The sequence below is a fragment of the Antrostomus carolinensis genome, unplaced genomic scaffold (genome assembly GCF_000700745.2).
Source record: "Antrostomus carolinensis isolate BGI_N321 unplaced genomic scaffold, ASM70074v2 scaffold10552, whole genome shotgun sequence".
In the NCBI taxonomy this organism is placed as follows: Eukaryota; Metazoa; Chordata; class Aves; order Caprimulgiformes; family Caprimulgidae; genus Antrostomus; species Antrostomus carolinensis.
Genome location: NW_010301591.1, coordinates 19,312 through 37,699, shown reverse-complemented (window position 1 = coordinate 37,699; position 18,388 = coordinate 19,312). Strand labels below are relative to the sequence as shown.

The window sequence follows — 18,388 nt, the reverse complement described above, 5'->3', positions numbered from 1 at the left end:
GCAAAATGTGTTTGCTATCTTGACATACTGTGCATTTTATGGCATACAGCATGGGAGGAGAATCACCCAAGTAAGTGACCCTCTTAAATGTCTTTGAGTTTGACAGTGTGTGACTTGCCAATTAAGTACAGCTTCTGTCAAGGAGCACTGTTAATAATTTATGGTTAAAATATTATTCTTGGTTACTTCAAGATACAATTTTATAGCTTTTTAATATTTTACTCATACAAAGAACAACTTTTACAATATTTGAGGAGCTTTTTGATAAAGAAGAAAATAAAGACTGATATCTTTCCTTTTTTATGTGTTACTATGTAACATTTTGCACTTTGTTCTGTATTTTGTTTGTCTACATTATATAACATCAGTATGCAACTGATTAGAGTCATACCAACTACTAGCCCATTTTTTCTAATTAGATTTTTTTTGTTTGTTTCACTACATCTTAATAAAAATTAATATTTTGGTACAGGTCATTGTATATTGTCTTATGTACTGTAGTGAATGAAGTGTGACGTTATGAACTCCTTTCTTCAGTACAGTTCAAACTCACAAGCTTTGCTTTTTCTATATCTGTCACTGAAAAGTCGCTTTTGGTTTGGGGTTTTTTTGCCAGATTGTCACAAACTACTCCACTTTTCAAGAACACTCAGCTGAGCCCAACGTATACACAGTTCCTGACTACACTGCTGGAAGAACTGCATTTCAAAAATGAAGATCTGGAAAGCTTAACAAGAATATTTAGAAAGGACTGCCTCCTTGAATGGTCAGTCAATTTTAAGCTATGTTGCATGTCATAAAACTAAGCCAGTTAACAACAGTTTTAATTTTCAGCATTTTGTAAGTACGCCCAGTAACTACAGATCATATCAACCAGGGTAGAAAATGTGTAAAGTACATTTTAAAGTAAAGAAATATGGATGGTATGGAAATGAGTGTCATCATTTTATCACTTACAGTAAATGCCAGCTGCTTACTTATCACTTTAATCTATGGTTGGTTTATAAATAGTTGATTTACTGCAATTTTGGAAGGAATTTTCACTCAAGTTCTACTACAATTTATTTTTAAAAATTTCTTTGTGTCTACAATGGCTAAGTCTCAGCAAGATTTTTTATTATTAAAATGAAATTGTTATGTTTGGTCTTTGTGATAGAATAATGAGCTAAAAGCCATGTATTTTTGCAAAATACTAAGATTACATTTTGCATTCTGGGTAGGCTGAAAAATTTAAGAGCAAATGCCTTATTTATGCTGATCATATTCAACTGATTAAATTAATATACCATTATAGTATTTCATTAAGTAATCACTGTATTAACATTACTGATCTCACTCCTTTGTTCTCCACAGAATAAGGTGATCATCTTAACATCTCCTGCTATCTGAAATAGTGGCACAGAGAACAAAAGAACTCCTTCAATTGTTGGAACTTTTTTAAAAATGAAAAATGAAATTTAGTATTAATTGTTCTTCTTGCACATCTGCTTTTTCATTTCCTTCCTATGAATTAGAGTTTTGAAGTCTTGTGGAGAAGCTGACCATAACAGCAGTTGTTCAAGGTATGCGTGAAGACTAGTTAAAATGTGGATCATCTGAACAGTCTATTTAAAAGGAATAGAAAGGAATTTGGGTTGGTTTGGTTTTTTCTTGCTTTGGAAATTTTCAGCGAAAATTTGTCTACAGGAATTGGGGAAAGGGGGGGGGGGGGGAGCATATTAGCCTGGAGTGTTAAGAACACTGCTGCTGACATTTTTCCAGTTGACCCAGTGCACAGAGCAGATTTTTTAAGAATGATGACACCAGTACACAAAGATGTCTGATGCCTGTTTATCTTGCTGCTTCTAAGAAAGGGGTGTCTTTGAACTTGTGTAAAATTTATTTTTAAACAGCCTCTAATTGTTACTAATTTGGACTTTAAAATATATTTTAATAACTAAAAACTTATTTTTTGGCTTTCAATAATAATTTCATTTAAGAGTTGTGTTGTTTGGACTGAGTGTGTTTAGACTTGCTTCTGTCACTAGCTGATTATAAAATGTAATTTAAAACTAATCCACTAGTAATTCTTAATGATTCCATAATACGGTTTATTTCATAGCTCTCAGTTCATAGGACACTGTCCTGTGAGAGACGTGAGAAGAAAGTTGTAACTGACTGTGCTTAATCTGCAGCAAATGCCAGCACTAGTTAAGGCTGAAGCATGACTTGCCAGGGCTGCTACATAGCAACTCCATTTGAAAAAGAGAGTTTATTCTTTTGTTTTGTTTCAGTAACTGGACACCAAAGGGGAACTCTGCACTTAATTAGTTTATTGCTGTGTAGTTCCTTCATGATAATCAGAATAAATATGTTGATTGCCCCTGACACACAGAAGCCTGCATAGCTTTTCCCTGGAAGCTTCATTGTGCAGTAGAGCTTATTTAGGCAATGCTTTACTTTTCCTAGCTTACCTTGTAAAGGGAAGTTATGTTCAGTATAACTTGTAAAAGCAACAGCTTAGAACGAGGAAAACCTTTAACACAGAGTTGAAGCTATGCATTTTTCTAAGTATGCAATAGGAAAAAAAATACCCATCGTGATCAGAGTGTGTCTGATGTCAAATTCTTAGGAATGCATGATGTAATCTGGATAGAAAGTACATAGGTTTTGTACCATGTTGGAAAACTTTTTACTTGATACATATGCAAAGAAGGGACAGGACATCACCAAAAGATAAGCCTATAGAAAACTGAGTAATAGGTATGATGCTCTGAGCAAAACAAACTTTTAATTTGTATCTATCTGCTTCTGATTTTGGAAGTTAAATGTATTTCTGTTTTTAGCTAGTACTTCACTGTAGGGTCTGAGCAAGCCATTGTTCTGTTCCATGTACCTTGCAGCATAAAGATTACAACTACCCCATGACAATGCTGCTATACTGAGTACACCTGTGTGCATCATACTGGGAATATGACTGTGTTTCACCAGGTTTGATGTCTCTCATTTGGAAAGTTTTTACACTTCCTGTCAGTTTAGTGGTGTGATTTTTTTGTTAGTTATTTTTAAGCTTGGTCTTCAGCACTTACTGTGTAGGAAACATATGCTCTTGTTATAAGAGTGAACAAGTCACAGGCCCAAACCCTTTTTATCAGGGTTCACTGTAGCTACTTTTACTGTCTGCTTTAGCAGCTCAAAAAAGTAAGCTTCCAGGATATTTGCATCTCCTTCTTGGCTGCTGTGTATTAATGTCACTCGTTTTTTTTCCTTGCCCTAAGAGAACAGAACAACCTTTCTCCTTCCATGACCTTCTTCACCAGTCAGAAGAAAGACTTCGATAATATGCTGGAAACGCCCTGAAGGGATATTCTTCACTTACCTTTAGTGATTTCATCTCCGTTAGACATGAGCAAAACATGTGTAAATAAATGCAGAAAGTCTACATGTACCCATTACTTTTGAGTAAGAGAAAGGCTGTAGGCATCTCAAAAGGATCATTTGTACTGTCAGCCTTTAACTGATTGTACAAAGAGCACAACTCAGGCACCAAAAATTAATCTATGCAGTTTTTTATGAGCATGTTTTGCTTAGAAATGTTCAAATCTAGACCTCATTTTTGAGTCTTAGACTCTTTGTCAGCACACTTCCCCCCCCTTTCTCTTTTTGGGTATGTTTGCAGGCAGATTGTTTCCTTGTGGCCTTGCTGCTGTGCTTACTGTTTTTCCTTCCTATGCGAGTTAAGCAGATGAGAAGAGTTGACACTGGGTTCAGTGGTGGGTTTGAGCCTTATCTCAAATACACTAAATTTTAGTGACTTACTTGTGAGCTGCAGGCATGGAGGGACATTATGGATCTGGGGCTTAGGGCAGATGGGACATAAACCTCTGTTTCTAAACAGCTCTATGAAAGGTGCATGAGCTTGGTAAAGCCATCAGCTGCTTAGATTATAAAGATCATAAAGTTGTAGAAATCCATTGCCACAACCATATAAAGCATCCAAGCCTGTCTGGCAGTGGACCTGTAGCAGGGCAAAAATGGTATGATGCATATAATGGATATAGTAAAGCATAGAAGAACACTTCAATTTAAAGCTTAAAGTAAAGCCTGGTTCATACTGTTGCAGCTTCTCAGCATCAGAGGAGGAATATGTGACATATACCTGCATAGTGCAGATATGGATTTCTTACTGAGTTTTCTATAGATATAATTAAGTAATTTCAGGAAGAGAACTGTTAATAAAACCACATATACAGAGAAAATCAAACTGTTCAAAGTTATTCAAAGGAGTCTTTGTGCTGGCCAGAGAGGATGGAGGAAAAGGTTTTGTGTCTATTTTCACACCAGAGTTCAGTTCACAGTCCTGTAAATACTGTCAGTGTAATAATTTCCTAGCACCCCTTCATTGCTGCTGTTCAATTCTTTGTGCCCATTGACCAAGCTTGCTGATTTTTCATGTGTTTTGGAAGGAAGAAGGGGTTTCAGAGTGGTTTGTTTGATAGTCACTATTTCAGGAAAGTGAGCAAGTCATAATGTAACCTGTAAATTATCATGTATTCAAAGAGGTTACCCTGCATCTTTGTAAAGTTTGCAAATCACGTTATGCTTATATATGGTAATGCAACATTCCCCATCAATACAAGCAGAAGAAAGCTTGATTTATTTCATTGAAAACTGTCAGAACAAAGAAGTGCCTTAGTAAATTTAGAGCAGCATAACCAACACAGCTGTGCTTCTGTCTAACCCCAGCACTGGAAAGTTACATCTACCCTGTCTTTAAAGAGCAGTGCAGGGAGCAAAGAGCATGGTACATACAGGAGATACATCTGGGGCCTGAAAGGATGTGTCCACAAAACACATAGAAGATTGACTTGAGTCTTCACTCTTCAGTCATGGTGAGTAGTTTAGAAGTGACGCAGCGGTTGTGGTTTTGGGGTGGGGGGGGAAATAATGGTCCTATGAAGCTTGGTGTTGAACCTGCATGTCCTATTTTTCTCTACCTAACTCTGGGAGAATCTGGACTCTACAAAATGCAAAAGGGAATGAGCAGCTCAGCTGGACGTTGAGTCTCAGCTGACCTTTAACTGCTGGAGAGAAAAGGACTAACACATCAGAGAGAAGAAAAAGGAAGAGAGAAGGGGAAAGCGGCATTCACACATTCTAAATTTAGTCATCCAACCTTAGGTATCTGCCTGTCTCCATTCACTTCAGAGAGAACCAATGCTCTTAAATTTAGGTTCTCTTAAATTAAGTCATACCTTAGTGCAGTGTATGAGGTGGGTGGTGTTAATGCCTCTGCCCCTATTCCCTGGTGGCAGAAAGAAAGCAGATAAGTCAGCCAAGAACTTTGACCATAGCTAGTAATAAAGTGTGGCACAAAACTGAATGGGAACCTGGCCCTGCAACATGGGAAGTTTCTAAGCAATCTGATCTGATTGTTCAGTTATTTTGATGGCTGCTACTTCACACAGATTTTTTTTTCCTTAACCTGTAAGAGTTAAAACCAAAAGGATTAAAGTAGTGGCAGTCTGTAGGAAAATAAATAACACCAGTATGTTGAAAGGACGTCCAGGAGTTACACTCCTGTTCTACAATTTGCCTCTAGGCTTTCCATACTTACTGTTTATTTCTGCAGTAGGTTATGAACACCCAGTACTGTGGGTGGGATTTAGCTTGATCTCACTGGGGTAGCAGCTAATGCTGAACTGTCATTTCCAATGAGCATTAAATATTGAAAACACAGAGTCAGCCTTTCTTTGGCAAGTCTTGAGTTTCCATAAGCAGCAGATGGTATACAAGGCAGGGCAAGGCACCTGTAAAGCCCTCTGTTTCTCAGCTGAGTATCTCTACCACCTGACAGCCAGTCGTCCTCTGATTAGAGTCAGAGGAAGTGGGTGTGCCTTCCATTAGCAAAGACAGAAAGTAATATTGCTAGAGACTTGTCTTCTTCTGAGCTTTCTTTTTTGTGACTCTTCATCTTAGAACTGCTTCTCTGCACAGACTGCAGACGGTGCTTTGGGAGACAGGCTGCCTGAAAGACGCTGTAGAATGTGAACTGTGGCATTTGTGGTGCTAAACAGGATTTGGTGAGGTAGGGGGATGGAGCTGGAAACTGATGTCTTCAAGTAGCTCTCATTTGAGCACTCTGGTTTCAAAAAGCAAGTGGTGGCATACCTTGCCTCAGTGGCTGATCTGGCCATGTGTGATAAATGTTAGTCATAGGTTGCTGTAGAGCAAGGCACCCTGGAGTTGTGAAAACATAGACAAGACTAGCCAAAAAGTAGTAATTAGCAAGAAGAAAGGCGAGAAGCAAGCACAAACCTTTTTAAACTGTTCTTGCCCTGGAAAATGGGCAATATTGTGAGATACCTTTTGGGCATCCTCCTCATCACATTTGGAGCAGCAATTAACAGTGGTGGCAGGGCTGGAAGGGCCAGGAACAGTGGCCACCAACTCTCTGACCGGTGTTTCTGAGCTCTATGAGCCAGGTTTATCTTTCCACTGACTTTGCCACCATAGCTGAATGTGCAGGCTTAAGTCCTAGACTTAGGAAGGCTTATCAAGCAGATAATGCAGTAAGTGTGGCCCCTTTACCACTCCAGATACCCACCTGTTTGGTGGTTTTACAGTGCTATCCTGCAGTTATCCCAAGACAACATCTCCCTAATGAGCCCCTTCAGACTAGAGCTGACACACTGGTGATCATAAGGCAGTCACATCTCGCCACTATGAAAGTTCCCCCTTGGAAGTCAGTCCCCAGAATGATTTGGCAGCCTATACTTTAAAGGCAAAGTCATTAGTACATTTCTGTACGCTGTGATTATCTGCAGGAGCTGTGTGCAAAGATCAGAGAACAAAGCCAGTGGGGCTACTGACTGGTACATCCTGCATCATTGCAAGACACGGCAAATCAGTGCCATTTCTGCCACTTTTTACCCTCTTAGATTTCATGGGGTATGTAACTGAATTGAACGCATAGTGGGACAGCAGCAGCTTTCTGGAGAGTCCTACAATTTGGTTAGAGTTAGTCGTCACTACAGGTTGTTTGAAGGCCTTTGGATACAGCTTTAATAAGCTGGAAACATTTAGATCAGGATTTACATCATAAATCTTGCCTTTTTGTTCTGCTCAAATAGGAGTGTCTACAAATCAGGTTAATATAATTTAACAGTACAGTAGTTAAGTAACAAAAAAAGATCATAATTGGTAGTATTATCTAAGAAGCCAGAACAACCCTGCTTACAGCTGCCAGCTAAGATCTGACTCATCTAAGGTATTTTATAGCAACCATATGTTAGGCATATCTATCTCACCTATTATGCAAAAAAATGATAGCGTTTCCTAATCAGGATTTGCCACTGAGCAGGATTTTCCATAAACACCTCAGTATTGCAAGCACTATCCACAGTCAGGAGAAAGCCTTTTGCAGACACTTCCAGTTCATTAATTTAACAAATGGAATAAATGGCTACAAATCCGAGGCTAGTATTGATTCAGCAAGGCTGGCTGTAATTCAGAGTTATAGGTATGTTACTTTGGTACATGACAGGTTAAAGCATCACTTAGGAATTCTCTGTTAGAAGGTAACTTCAGAATACCTGCACTTGTGCAAAAACCTGTGTGTTTCAAATTGAAGCTGTCTCAAAGCATTTTTTACATTAAAATACTTTACTGAGACAGTGCAAGCAAAGTTGTATTGGTATATTTACTTGCATAGCCAGAAAAAAAGAGAGTGAATTAGTATCAAGTACAGGAGGGAAAGATTAAAAATTAAGTTTGAAGACATTAAGGTCTTTTGATAACAATGCAGTTGGTTAAGCCAGAATAATCGTTGCATTTTAACAAAGGCAGACACTGCTGCAAACTCCTTTGGCTGTTGATTTTTGAGCAAGTTTTACACCCAGTTCACGTTTACAGAGAAATCTGCCTAAGCCTGCACCCCTCTGCGATCTGACTTCAGGCCTTCTTGCACAAAGACTGGTTAAACATCCTTCAGCCATAACTATTCCGAGGCTATCGCTGCAGTATCCGAGTAGTCTAAAGGAGTAATGGGGATGAAGCCACAGTCCTGACACTCCCTTCTCTTCTCAAAAGGGCAGTAGTGTTACTGCTTAAAGCTCTGATGACAAAGCTCCTGCTGATGCAAATGAGAGCAAACTCTTGTTTTTGTAATTATATACCTTGCTTATGAACCACAATCTCTTATTTTTTGAAGGGAAGCCCTTCACTTGAAAGCTTTTTTGTACACATTCTTATTTTCTGAACTGTGGGCTCTCACTAAATTAAAAAAAAATAAATAAATAAAAAAAGCAAAGTAGGTATTTTTGCTGCTTTAGATCCTGGCTTATTATGAAATGTCACAACTAGAAATGTAGTTAAAGTGTTTCTTCCTTATCAAGATCATTTCTCCAGAGGACATTTGAATTCTTGGAAAACGAGTGATTTTACAGATATTACATTAGCCCTCAACTGCTCTGGTTCAAATACATGTCATCTCTGCTATTCATTTCTAAGATCCTCCCAAGCTCTGCTTTTTTGTACATTGAACATCTGATGTTTCTTGTTTTTCTTCCATAACCACAGATGTGCCCTCTTCAAAAAACTCACAATCTCAAAATACTAAACTGACAAGCTGAGTGTCAAACCACACACCCCAGGCAGCAAGCAGTGCTGAAGAAAAACAGAATCATGCTTGGAGAAAAACAGAAGAAATAACACAAATTGTTTCCAAAGAATGAATCTGAAACGTTTTCAACTCGGTGCAGGCATTGTTTCTTAAGAGTGCAAATGCCACTTGATGCTTTTATTTTCTTCTAGGTTTTGTGTTCACTTACTGTATAAGCAGAGGCTGCTCTCAGAAAAAGGAGATTTATTTGAACAACGCTTTATATTTTCTTGTAAGATGAGTTTTATGTCTCTTTGAGCTGAATTGGAGCCTTGCTATGGGACCAAGATGGGTCCCCTTGTTTGACAAGGAGCAGCATGGGTGTGTTCGTGTGCGAGTTGAGTTACACACTAGGGTAAGCAAAGCTTCTTCCCTGGGAACATGTGGTTTGTGTGCACCACGGAGCTCCTCTGCATCAGAACCCCATGTGTTGCTCGCTGAGAGCACACTGGAGAGCTGGACAGGAGCCAAGCCAAGCTCCCATCGTGAGCAAGCAGGCCCAGAGCTACCAGTTCACTGTAGCAGGTCCCTCCATTACAGAAGGCTATTTGAGCACAGGGCAGTGAAGTGATTTGTTCAGGTCTTCATGGGCAGACTGAAGCAGGACCCACAGCTCTTTCAGGTGTAGTACCTACCTGCCAGCTGTCCCTGCTCCCGCTGCAGGACAAGATTGGGTCTACAGTGCTGTAGTGGTAAGGTGATTAACATTTATAATTTGACTTGACAGTAATGCTGAGTTACCTAAAAGGCTTCACAATACTGTCCTGCAGAGAATGACATGTAGAAGCAGTAAAGGGGTTATTTTCATGCTGAAAAAATACGTAAGACCAGCTAGCTGGTTTCTTAATTAAACTCAAGCACACTTCGTGCTTTGCAGCATGCTGTCACCTTTTCTCTACAATTCAAAGTTTGTCACAGCATTAAAAAAAGTTAAAATTTAAAAGCATAACTACAAACATATATTTAGCTGCCTTGAAGGCTCTCTGTCAATATGCAACTGTAAGATAATGCTGTTGTGCCAGTTTCAGTTGAAGAAATTCTTTTTTTTAATCTAATGATTCAAAGGAAAACATTGACATCCAGTTTTGGTACTTGACTGCTAATCTTGTGTAAAGATCTTTGTAAAAGTAATGCTGGATTCTGGGTTACATCATTTATATTTTAAAGGTTTGAGTCAAAAGCTGGATTTTTTTTTTTTCCTAGTTCATCTCTATCTGATAACCTTGAATACAAGAGAGCTGATGCCTGAAGCAAAACTGATAAAGTCACCACTGCTAAGAAGCCTGTGTGTTGGGGGGCTGGGGGGGGAGGAAGCACAACAGCAGATACATATCTTCACATCCCTATTTCCTTTACAAACGGAGGAAGGAAGTTCCCTGCAGGTTAGCCCAAGAGTATCTGCTCTTGCAGCCTGAGAGCTAGCAAAGTACAATTTCCAAGACCCACAGCCTTTTAAAAATACTGAATTCAGTATTTCACAGATTATTTCATCAAGTTTTTTTTCTATACCTAGGTCTTCTGAAAGCCTTTTACTAACAATTCACAACTGGGTATCACATCTGTCAGTTACAGTCACCCCACCCTGTTTCTTTTCTGCTCTGTTCCTGCCTCTCCCTTCTTTCCTATTCTTCCCATCCCAGTGCCTGGCCATTCCTTTCCACTTTACCCCTTCACTGTTTCTAACAGCTGGTGCTCATCCACCTGCCTACTCCCTGTAAAGCTCCCACCCAACAGTTCAGTTTCCACAGCAGCAGCCCCTGAGCTTCCCACCCTCGTGCAGGCTCCCTGCACCCTGCAAGGGGAAAGGCACTGCCCGGCAAGGGCTGCCTCGTGCCTCCCACCTTCCCGTTCACACACTGCCTGCCTCGTTTTTTCAGCACAGGATGGTAAACTGTCCTTCTCCCCCCCTTCTTGAAGGAGACTTGTGCCTGTTGCTGGTTTGGAGCCCATTTATGCAGGTGGCCTCTCTAAAGCTGGGAGCACACTGCCCCAGTGCCAGACAACTGGATGGATGGACAAAGATACTCATATAATGTTTCTTACAACAGCATCTATAGATTATTATGAAACTTGTCTCTAAAACAGATATGAATCACCCAACAGCTACAGCAGTGCTCCTGGGCAGAGATGATTAAGAATTTTTATGCAACTTCTTTAATCAGAAGAGGCCTAGTTGGTTGAAAATGAAACCTCTGCAGGAAAAGGTTGGTTTTGATTAATTTCTTGACAAAGTGTCCAAATTGTCAGAGTGTTTCACTTCAACATTTCTAAACACACTCAAAAGGGAAAAAAAAAAAAATCAGGTTTAAAGTCACTTTTCATTGTAAGATAGGTTAAATTTCATTGTGATGAACTTGTATCCAGCCATTTTAACACACTTTACACCATTAATTTTTTGTTTGCAAAAATTTAATTTTCACCTGCCTTCCCAAATTGATTGTTGTAGGTGGGATTATGTGAACACTCAAATCTGGTTTTCTTTCCTAGAAGTATAGTATTTATTTTTAAAACTGATGGCAGTAAGGAGCAGTAATAGCTTTGTTCAGAATTTCTTGCACTATGGGAATCCCCAAATAATAGCCCCTCTATAGGCTGTTACCTATCAAAAGCCATTATCTTTCATAATGCAACCTCAGGGAAGATAGTATTGGTGAAAGACAAGATTAATTCCTACTTGAACTAATTGTTTTAATAAATTGTCTAGTTTCAGAGCTTTGACCAAGATTACAAATTCACTGCTGAAGATGGATCAAACTGATCAGTCATTACACACGATTGTGCTATATTTTTAGTTGCTAATTTTTTTGACTGAGCTAATGATCTTCTTATGGCATATGTATTGAGGTGAGCTCTTTACCATTTGAGGACTCTTAAGAGGATTATCAATTACCGGTTTCATCATCAATTTCAAAGCATTTTGCAAAGATAAGTAAACCCTTTTCAGAGAAAAGAAAAGTGAAAGGGGAGTGGAGTGAGTAATCCAGACACATGGACTGTGTCAGACACAGAACCAGAAATAGACTCTGAGCTCCTGGTACCCACACTGGGGAATAAAATGGCTTTCACCAAAACTGATAGCTGTCATCCTACCATTTTGCAAAGGAAAATCCCTTTCAGGTAGAACATGCATTTGAAATTCAAAATATATTTGCTTTTTTTCTTGGTAATACATGCTGTAAGAGCCCCCTTATTCTTGCCTAATGCTACCCAGAGCTGAAAGAAAAATAAAAGTTCACTGAGCATATTTTTCTGTATCTGTTGCTTTGCCTTGATGTTGCTGATGCTATAAACTTGGCTCCACACCAAGCAGAAATGTTACAGCTGAATTGGGTCAGATTTTCATAAGTATTCACCACCAGGTTTGGGTCATATCTGTAGAAATATCCACTGCAACCTTTAGACTTGATTTTGAACATGGTTAATTATGTTGAGGCCAAGCACTTTAAAAGAAAAAGAGACTAAAAGCAGGCTATTTGATCTGGCGTCGGTTGTGAACACTGAGGTCTTTGAGGAATCTGGGCCACTTCATTGATCTTCTGGTCTATTTATAACCTTCCTGCCCATTGAAGAACACAAGATGAGGCTACAGGTGTAAGGGAGGGCAGATGGTTGGGACAGAGCTACACGGGAGATGTTTGGAGAGCACAGGACAGGAGCACTGTGGGGATAGAGAGTTTGAGAACCTCTGGCTCAGCACTGCTCATTGCAGCCACCTAACAGTAAACTCATTGGGCCTGGGCTTTAAACTCACCTTGGGCAGAAGATAATGTGGCCACTCCGGTACAGTGGACTATTGTAGGCTACATGAGAAAGAAACCAGGAGGACATTGACCTTTCCTGTGACACTGTGGGTGGACTAGACCAACTAATGTTAATACCTAGTCTTGCAAAACTGGAGTATTTTTGAAAGCAGCAATGAACTTCAGTTTGTTTCCTATAGTAAAAGATGAAAGAGGGTACAAGGGACAGTCCAAAGAAGCCTAAGCCAAGTGGTCCAGCACTAGTTCTGGGTTAATTTGAGATCATAAAGGAAGAAATAGATGCACGAGGGTTGGGCGTGGGTGGAAGCTGTTCTTACAAACTAGTAAGATTGCAAATCTTGAGATTCTTCTACCAGGCATACTTATTAAAAGTAAACCCTCCTAGTAAGGAGAAAAAAATAAGAGGGACACACATTAAGTGTGTTGAAAGAGCAGCTTGCTGATGAATCTCAGATCAGAATCCATTAGTAAATGGGGTTAACCATGAGCAGGTTGTAAGTATTAGTTCTTGCTGAAAAATGCTTCTCAGTAGGTGGGTTGTTTTGTGGGAGTTGTTGAGGGGTTTTTTTCATTTACTTTTTTTTTTTTTTTTTTGATTCAGACTATCAGTGTGGAGGCATTTTTCATTCAGTGAATTGCATCACCTCTGCAAGGAGGGTACATGCAGTGTGAGACAGAGCAGACCAATGGCTTTTGCTGGACTTCCCAGCTTCTAGTCCCTGACTACCACTTGTTCAGAGAGAGGGATAAGGAAGTGCCAGCACCAGTTGCTGTGTGAAAACTTCAGGAGCATGAGTGTAAGAGGGGAGAAAACATCAGCAGAGGCTTAGGGAAGGGAAGGAGGATAACAACAGAGGTTTAGTAGATAAGGAGGAAGCAGCAGATCAGCTCACAGTGAGGTGGAGAAAGGGGTGGAGGTATGAAGCTGCCATGCTAGGAATCTTTAACAGTTGAATTGGCAGAGGAAGTTAGAGCATGTGGAGCTGTAGATGGTAAGGGGGGTAGGTCAGCGTTACAGAGTGATCTGAATCACATGGTTACAAAATGTCTTTTAATACAACCCCATGCAAGAGAACCCACCTGTGAGAAAAGAAAGCAAACTCCTGTGGTAGCAGGAGAATCTGCCTCTGAGAGCAATAATGAATACTAGGGCATACAATCAGCCTGGACAACTAAATGCCCAGCACAAAAGCATAATTATGCTCTTAGCATATGTGTCTGCATATCACTGTTATGTACTGCTTCTCTCTGTACACATGTTTAAGTACAGCTGTAGTTATAAATGGGAGAACCATCACAAAATCAGCACATCATAGACCTGTGAAACCATTGCATAGCAAGCTGTGTTGTGGATGATGAGATAGAGTGCTGTGTGGGAGTTAACTATTTCCACACTAACATTATTCAATCACAGTGGCCCATTTTCACATAGCTTGCTGAACTTTAGAAAGTTTGCACAAAGGTTAAGGTTTGACATTTTGAGACAGAATAGCTTAGTCCTCTATCCTCTAGTGAGAGCTACAATAAATAATCAATAATAGAAGAGAAACACAGACCCTTGCTTCATCCCTTTCCAGGGTGGAAGCACTGAAAACATGCTTTTTTGACACAAATGCTTATTCTGAGGTCATCATTACCAGGATTTCCAGCAAAATAGCCATAGGCAAGAAAGCACTTAATATGACTGTTACATTAGGCTTCCTGAAACCACATGTAGGTGCAATTGTGAGTGCAGGCATAAGAAAATGTCCTCAAACTTCTAATGGACTAACAGAATGATACTTCTATCAATATCTAAGGCTGTGATGAGAGCCTACATAAAGGCTAGTCATTTAGTGCATTAGGATTCCTTTTATTTTTTTGACTGGTGTGACTTCTGTGTTAGTTTATGCAAAGCACGCCTCTAAGAATGAAACAGATTGAGACAGGGCATAACACCTTGCTCACAACAGCATAATTCATGACTGCACTCAGAAATCACTCCTCTCTTTAGATTTAGGTATTAGTTCAGAGATGCTTCCTTCTAGAAAGCAGTATTCTCGCTGAAACTGTTCTACAGATCCCTAGTTATGCGTTTCTGCAGTACCGGGTAGATACAGCACAACATCTTCAGTGTTATTACCATCACAGAAACACCGTATCTGTGGGTGTTTGCACCACTTGTTAATCAGAACTTTCCAGTTCTAAGAGGACTGGTGCAGTAATTCACTCCTAACACCTGAAATAGACATCCTTCAATTAGAAGATTTTCCCACCAAGAGATATGCATCCTCCATCACAATGTGTTTAGGGATAAGCTGTTATCTTCTGAAACGGCTGCCACCACATTTCACAGCAAATTTTCTTGTCTTTGCTTAATGCTCACAAATGGGTGTCACTGTTTTGACTGTTAAGGATATTCTTGTTTTTCAGAGCTGGGGGCACAGGGCATTGCCCACAGTGGTGACACAGTCACTCTGTGACAGAGCAGAAGTCCAACCTAACTGTAACAAGCCACACAGCCCCTCCAAACCCAGAATCAGACCAGGCTCTGCATCACACCAGCCACTATGAAGCCTCCATGGCTTGGCACTGCTCAATAGCAGCATGACTGCTAGTTAAGCTTCCCCCCACATGTATGAAGGAAGTGGTACTCTGTAAAGTTTCCTGCCTTTCCCACTGAAAACCCCATCAACTTTTGCAGGGATCATACAGAAAACCACCTTCTTTGTTACCCAGTCTTGAGTCCTCCTGAAGAAGGTCAGCCCAGAGTGTGTCCTCTGGATAAAGAGCTGCCTGTGGTCAGAGCTTACGTAGTGATGGATATGCCCAAGTAGCACTGAAAATGCTGCCATTTCCACAAGACACCTGGTTTTGCAACCATAAGCATGCTCGTTTATTAAGTGTTAGTTGAGTTTTGATTGGGGAGAAACCCCAAAGTCCGTTAGTAGAAAAGCTGTTGTGTGGCAATGAGGCTCCTTTTACAGCACGACTGCAGGTTCCAAGCTCCAGCTCCCTCAGTTGCACACACACCCTGTCGCTGCTCATTTCCAGTTACAGGTCTCTTGTCCCAGATTTCAGTCTCCTCATTTTAGCCTGCCCTTGCCCCCTATGCTGCAGAAGTCCTCCACTTGTAGTAAATGATTTGTACCACCCATCTCACTCTGACACTCGGTGTCCTGAGGCCATGGGAGAAGGAGGGGGACCTTGGAAGTAGTCTGTCTGCTTGCACCTCTGTCTCCTGGGTGCAAAGAGCCGTCTTAAGGGAATTTAGCTGCAGAGACCTTGAAGGTTTCCACTAAACCTGGATGAATTGTGGGCTCCACAGCTTGCAGAAGGTCTTGCAGATTGGACAGAGGCAGAACCCTGATACTAAGCCCAAGATCTTTGCTACAGCCTCAATCCCAATGTCCTGGAGCAATGAAAGAGTAGGAGAGGTACCCAACTGTTACCCATCACAAACATAGCAGGAGTCAAAAGGCCTCTGGTCTGTGTGCCGGTATCAAGCCCATAGCTAAAGCCAGCTGCACAGCGATTCCCTGGTACATAGCTGAGAGTCACTGCTTTGCTCTAGAAAGGGACTGCAGCAAACCCAGTGGTGTCATCCAGACACCACTCGCAAGCGTGCAGGAACAAGTGTGATGTGGAGGTAGTCGGTCATTAGGGAAAGTCCATACTTCCTAATCTCCTCGTGTACAGGTGCCATTTCCCTGTCACACACCTTGAGGTGAAGAAACAAAGCGCCCAGCTCAGAACAGCAGTTTGAGAGGGATGAACTCTTTCAGGTGCTTTTCCCACCTTGGGACAAAGCAGTTCTATGGGGACCCTCCAAATGGGAGTGTGGAGTGAAGGGAAGACATCCCATGCAATGTGCCACGAGAGGGAACTGCAGCTTCATAAAGAGAAGGGCAGAGAGATAGAGTGACATTTCCCCAAGACCTTGTTCTCAGAGATTGCTGAACCACAGTGACTCCCTGTAACCCAAGCAAACAGCAACATAAAAGTTCAAGTGCTGACATGAGAGAGTTCAACCTTGTTAGTCTGATAGTTACAGGCAAATGAAAGTGGGGACCGTGACACCAACTGTTAGTCAACTTTTAAACACAGTGTTCCCTATAGTCGTAACATACAGCAATCACCAGGAATAACTTCTCTTAGCATGTAAGAACTAAGTATGCCATAAGTAAAAAAAAAAAAAAAAAAAAAAAAAACCAGCACTGAACAATTCTGCTTTTTAAATGCAACAGAGATCCAAAAAAGGCATTTGAAATAAATACCTGCTACAAAACAGGATAGGACTCATCAAACCCTGCTGTGTGCATTCTGCTGATGGGACCAACCCGCACCCCAAACCACAGAGCATTTAGGCAGGGTGTCATCCTGCTGCATGGAGGCTCCTGTCACTCAGTAACCTCCCCTCTCTTCTGGGGTCAGTTTCTGGTCAGGAATGGGTTCATCCTTCGCCCCGGTTTCTGAGGATTAACTGTTTTGTGATAGCATTGGATATGTCCCCTCCAGTTCAATGAAGTGAATTTCAGGCCGACCACAATCTGGTGCGCAGCTACTGAGCGTCAGTTCTTTCTCTGGGAGAGTTTAAGAGTATCCCTTAGTGCTATGTTAGTTCCCGGCCTTGAGGAAGAGCAGAGTGAAAAACATGCTGAATCCAAAAATGTGCTGAGCCACACAGAATTGCAGCAGAAGTGCTGGAGATAAGAGTAACGCCTACTGACCTGGCATTTCCAACAGTCAGCAGTGACCAGGAAACAACCATTTTCCCCAGGAGACCGATTGCTGCCGAGATTATCCTGCAGAAACACCTCGCCAGCACCAGTGAGACTCTTGCTATGGCAGTTAGATGCAGTCCATGTGTTACTGACTGGAGCCACAAGCAGGTTCAGTTCAGAGCAGAGCACAGACTGCTCAGATTTACCCTAAATATGACAGATTAGATGTAGGTCATCCTGCAGTCAGGTTCCTGCTCTTTGATTTCAGTTAGAGTAAGACAAATCTGTCACATGTGAGTCAGCTCCCAAATGCTCTTGGGGCAATGGGAGTTTGCCTATACACAGAACTATGTAAATACAAAAAAAGAAACGAAAGATTTGACCTTTGTTTATTCAAGCGAGTCTAAATTGACCAAAAGGCAAGTCAGATTTTAATACTGTTTCTAGGATTGATTCAGCTCTGAATTAGGCCAGCTTCCACCACTCATCTGCAAGTACAGCACATCTGTCAGCAAGAAGCCTAAGCAGAGACTGCAGCAGCACCAGGAACCTGCAAGTCACACAAAATAAATAGTTTGGTGCAAAAATCTGGCACAGGAACACAACCAGCACAGCAGATTGCACTGATTTATTCACCACCTTCACTCCAGCAAGGAGCCTTCTGCTGCAAAGGTCTCCACCACATCTGGCTGCCCCAGGGGAAGGCCCAGCAGGTCAGAGAAGGTGCACGAGCAGCACCAGTCCCCCAGCAGCACCCGCAATGAGTCAGGCCCTGTCTGCACAAGCACACAGGGGCCAGGCATTGAGGGGCCATCTGAAACTATCACTAGCAGCAGCAGTGCAGGACCAGCGGTGTCACAGACACCCTATCACTGGGTCTCTGCCCACGTGTAAGTCTGAAACCAATTCCTAATGAAGGCACTTTTCCCTTTAGTCTGAACTTCATGATCATCTTTGTAATACCTTGGTCAAATATTGACTCGGATCCAATACACTGAAAATATTTGGTTTGCACCAGCTGCGGTGCGTATATATCTTTGAAACATTAGCTAAAGGAGTGATTTGGGAAAATAAAAATTCTAGGTGGATGTGTTTACTTTGCAAGGTTGTTCACATTGTGCTCAGATCCCAAGAGGTGTGTGTGAAGGTTTTAACCACAGGAAGAAAGGCAGCTGCAAGTGCTACAACGCACAGTAAAAGCGTGTGCACGCACGTGCGTTCCTGCATCCGCAACTCGCCCACACGATAGTTGAAGGGCTGAGGATCACTGAGCGTGTTAACAA

The 18,388-nt window shown here is 41.2% G+C and overlaps 1 protein-coding gene across 1 annotated transcript in view; it reads left to right on the top strand.

Annotated features, from left to right (window-relative positions):
* The window catches only part of RPAP2 (RNA polymerase II associated protein 2), a gene marked incomplete at its 5' end in the record, with an annotated part of 39,935 nt that extends 39,135 nt beyond the window's left edge, over positions 1 to 800 (top strand). Inside the window, one exon of the mRNA XM_029083906.1 lies at positions 617 to 800. Coding sequence (XP_028939739.1) covers positions 617 to 800 — 184 coding nt within the window. The remainder of the gene's footprint in view (positions 1 to 616) is intronic.
* Between the last annotated feature and the right edge of the window lie 17,588 nt (positions 801 to 18,388).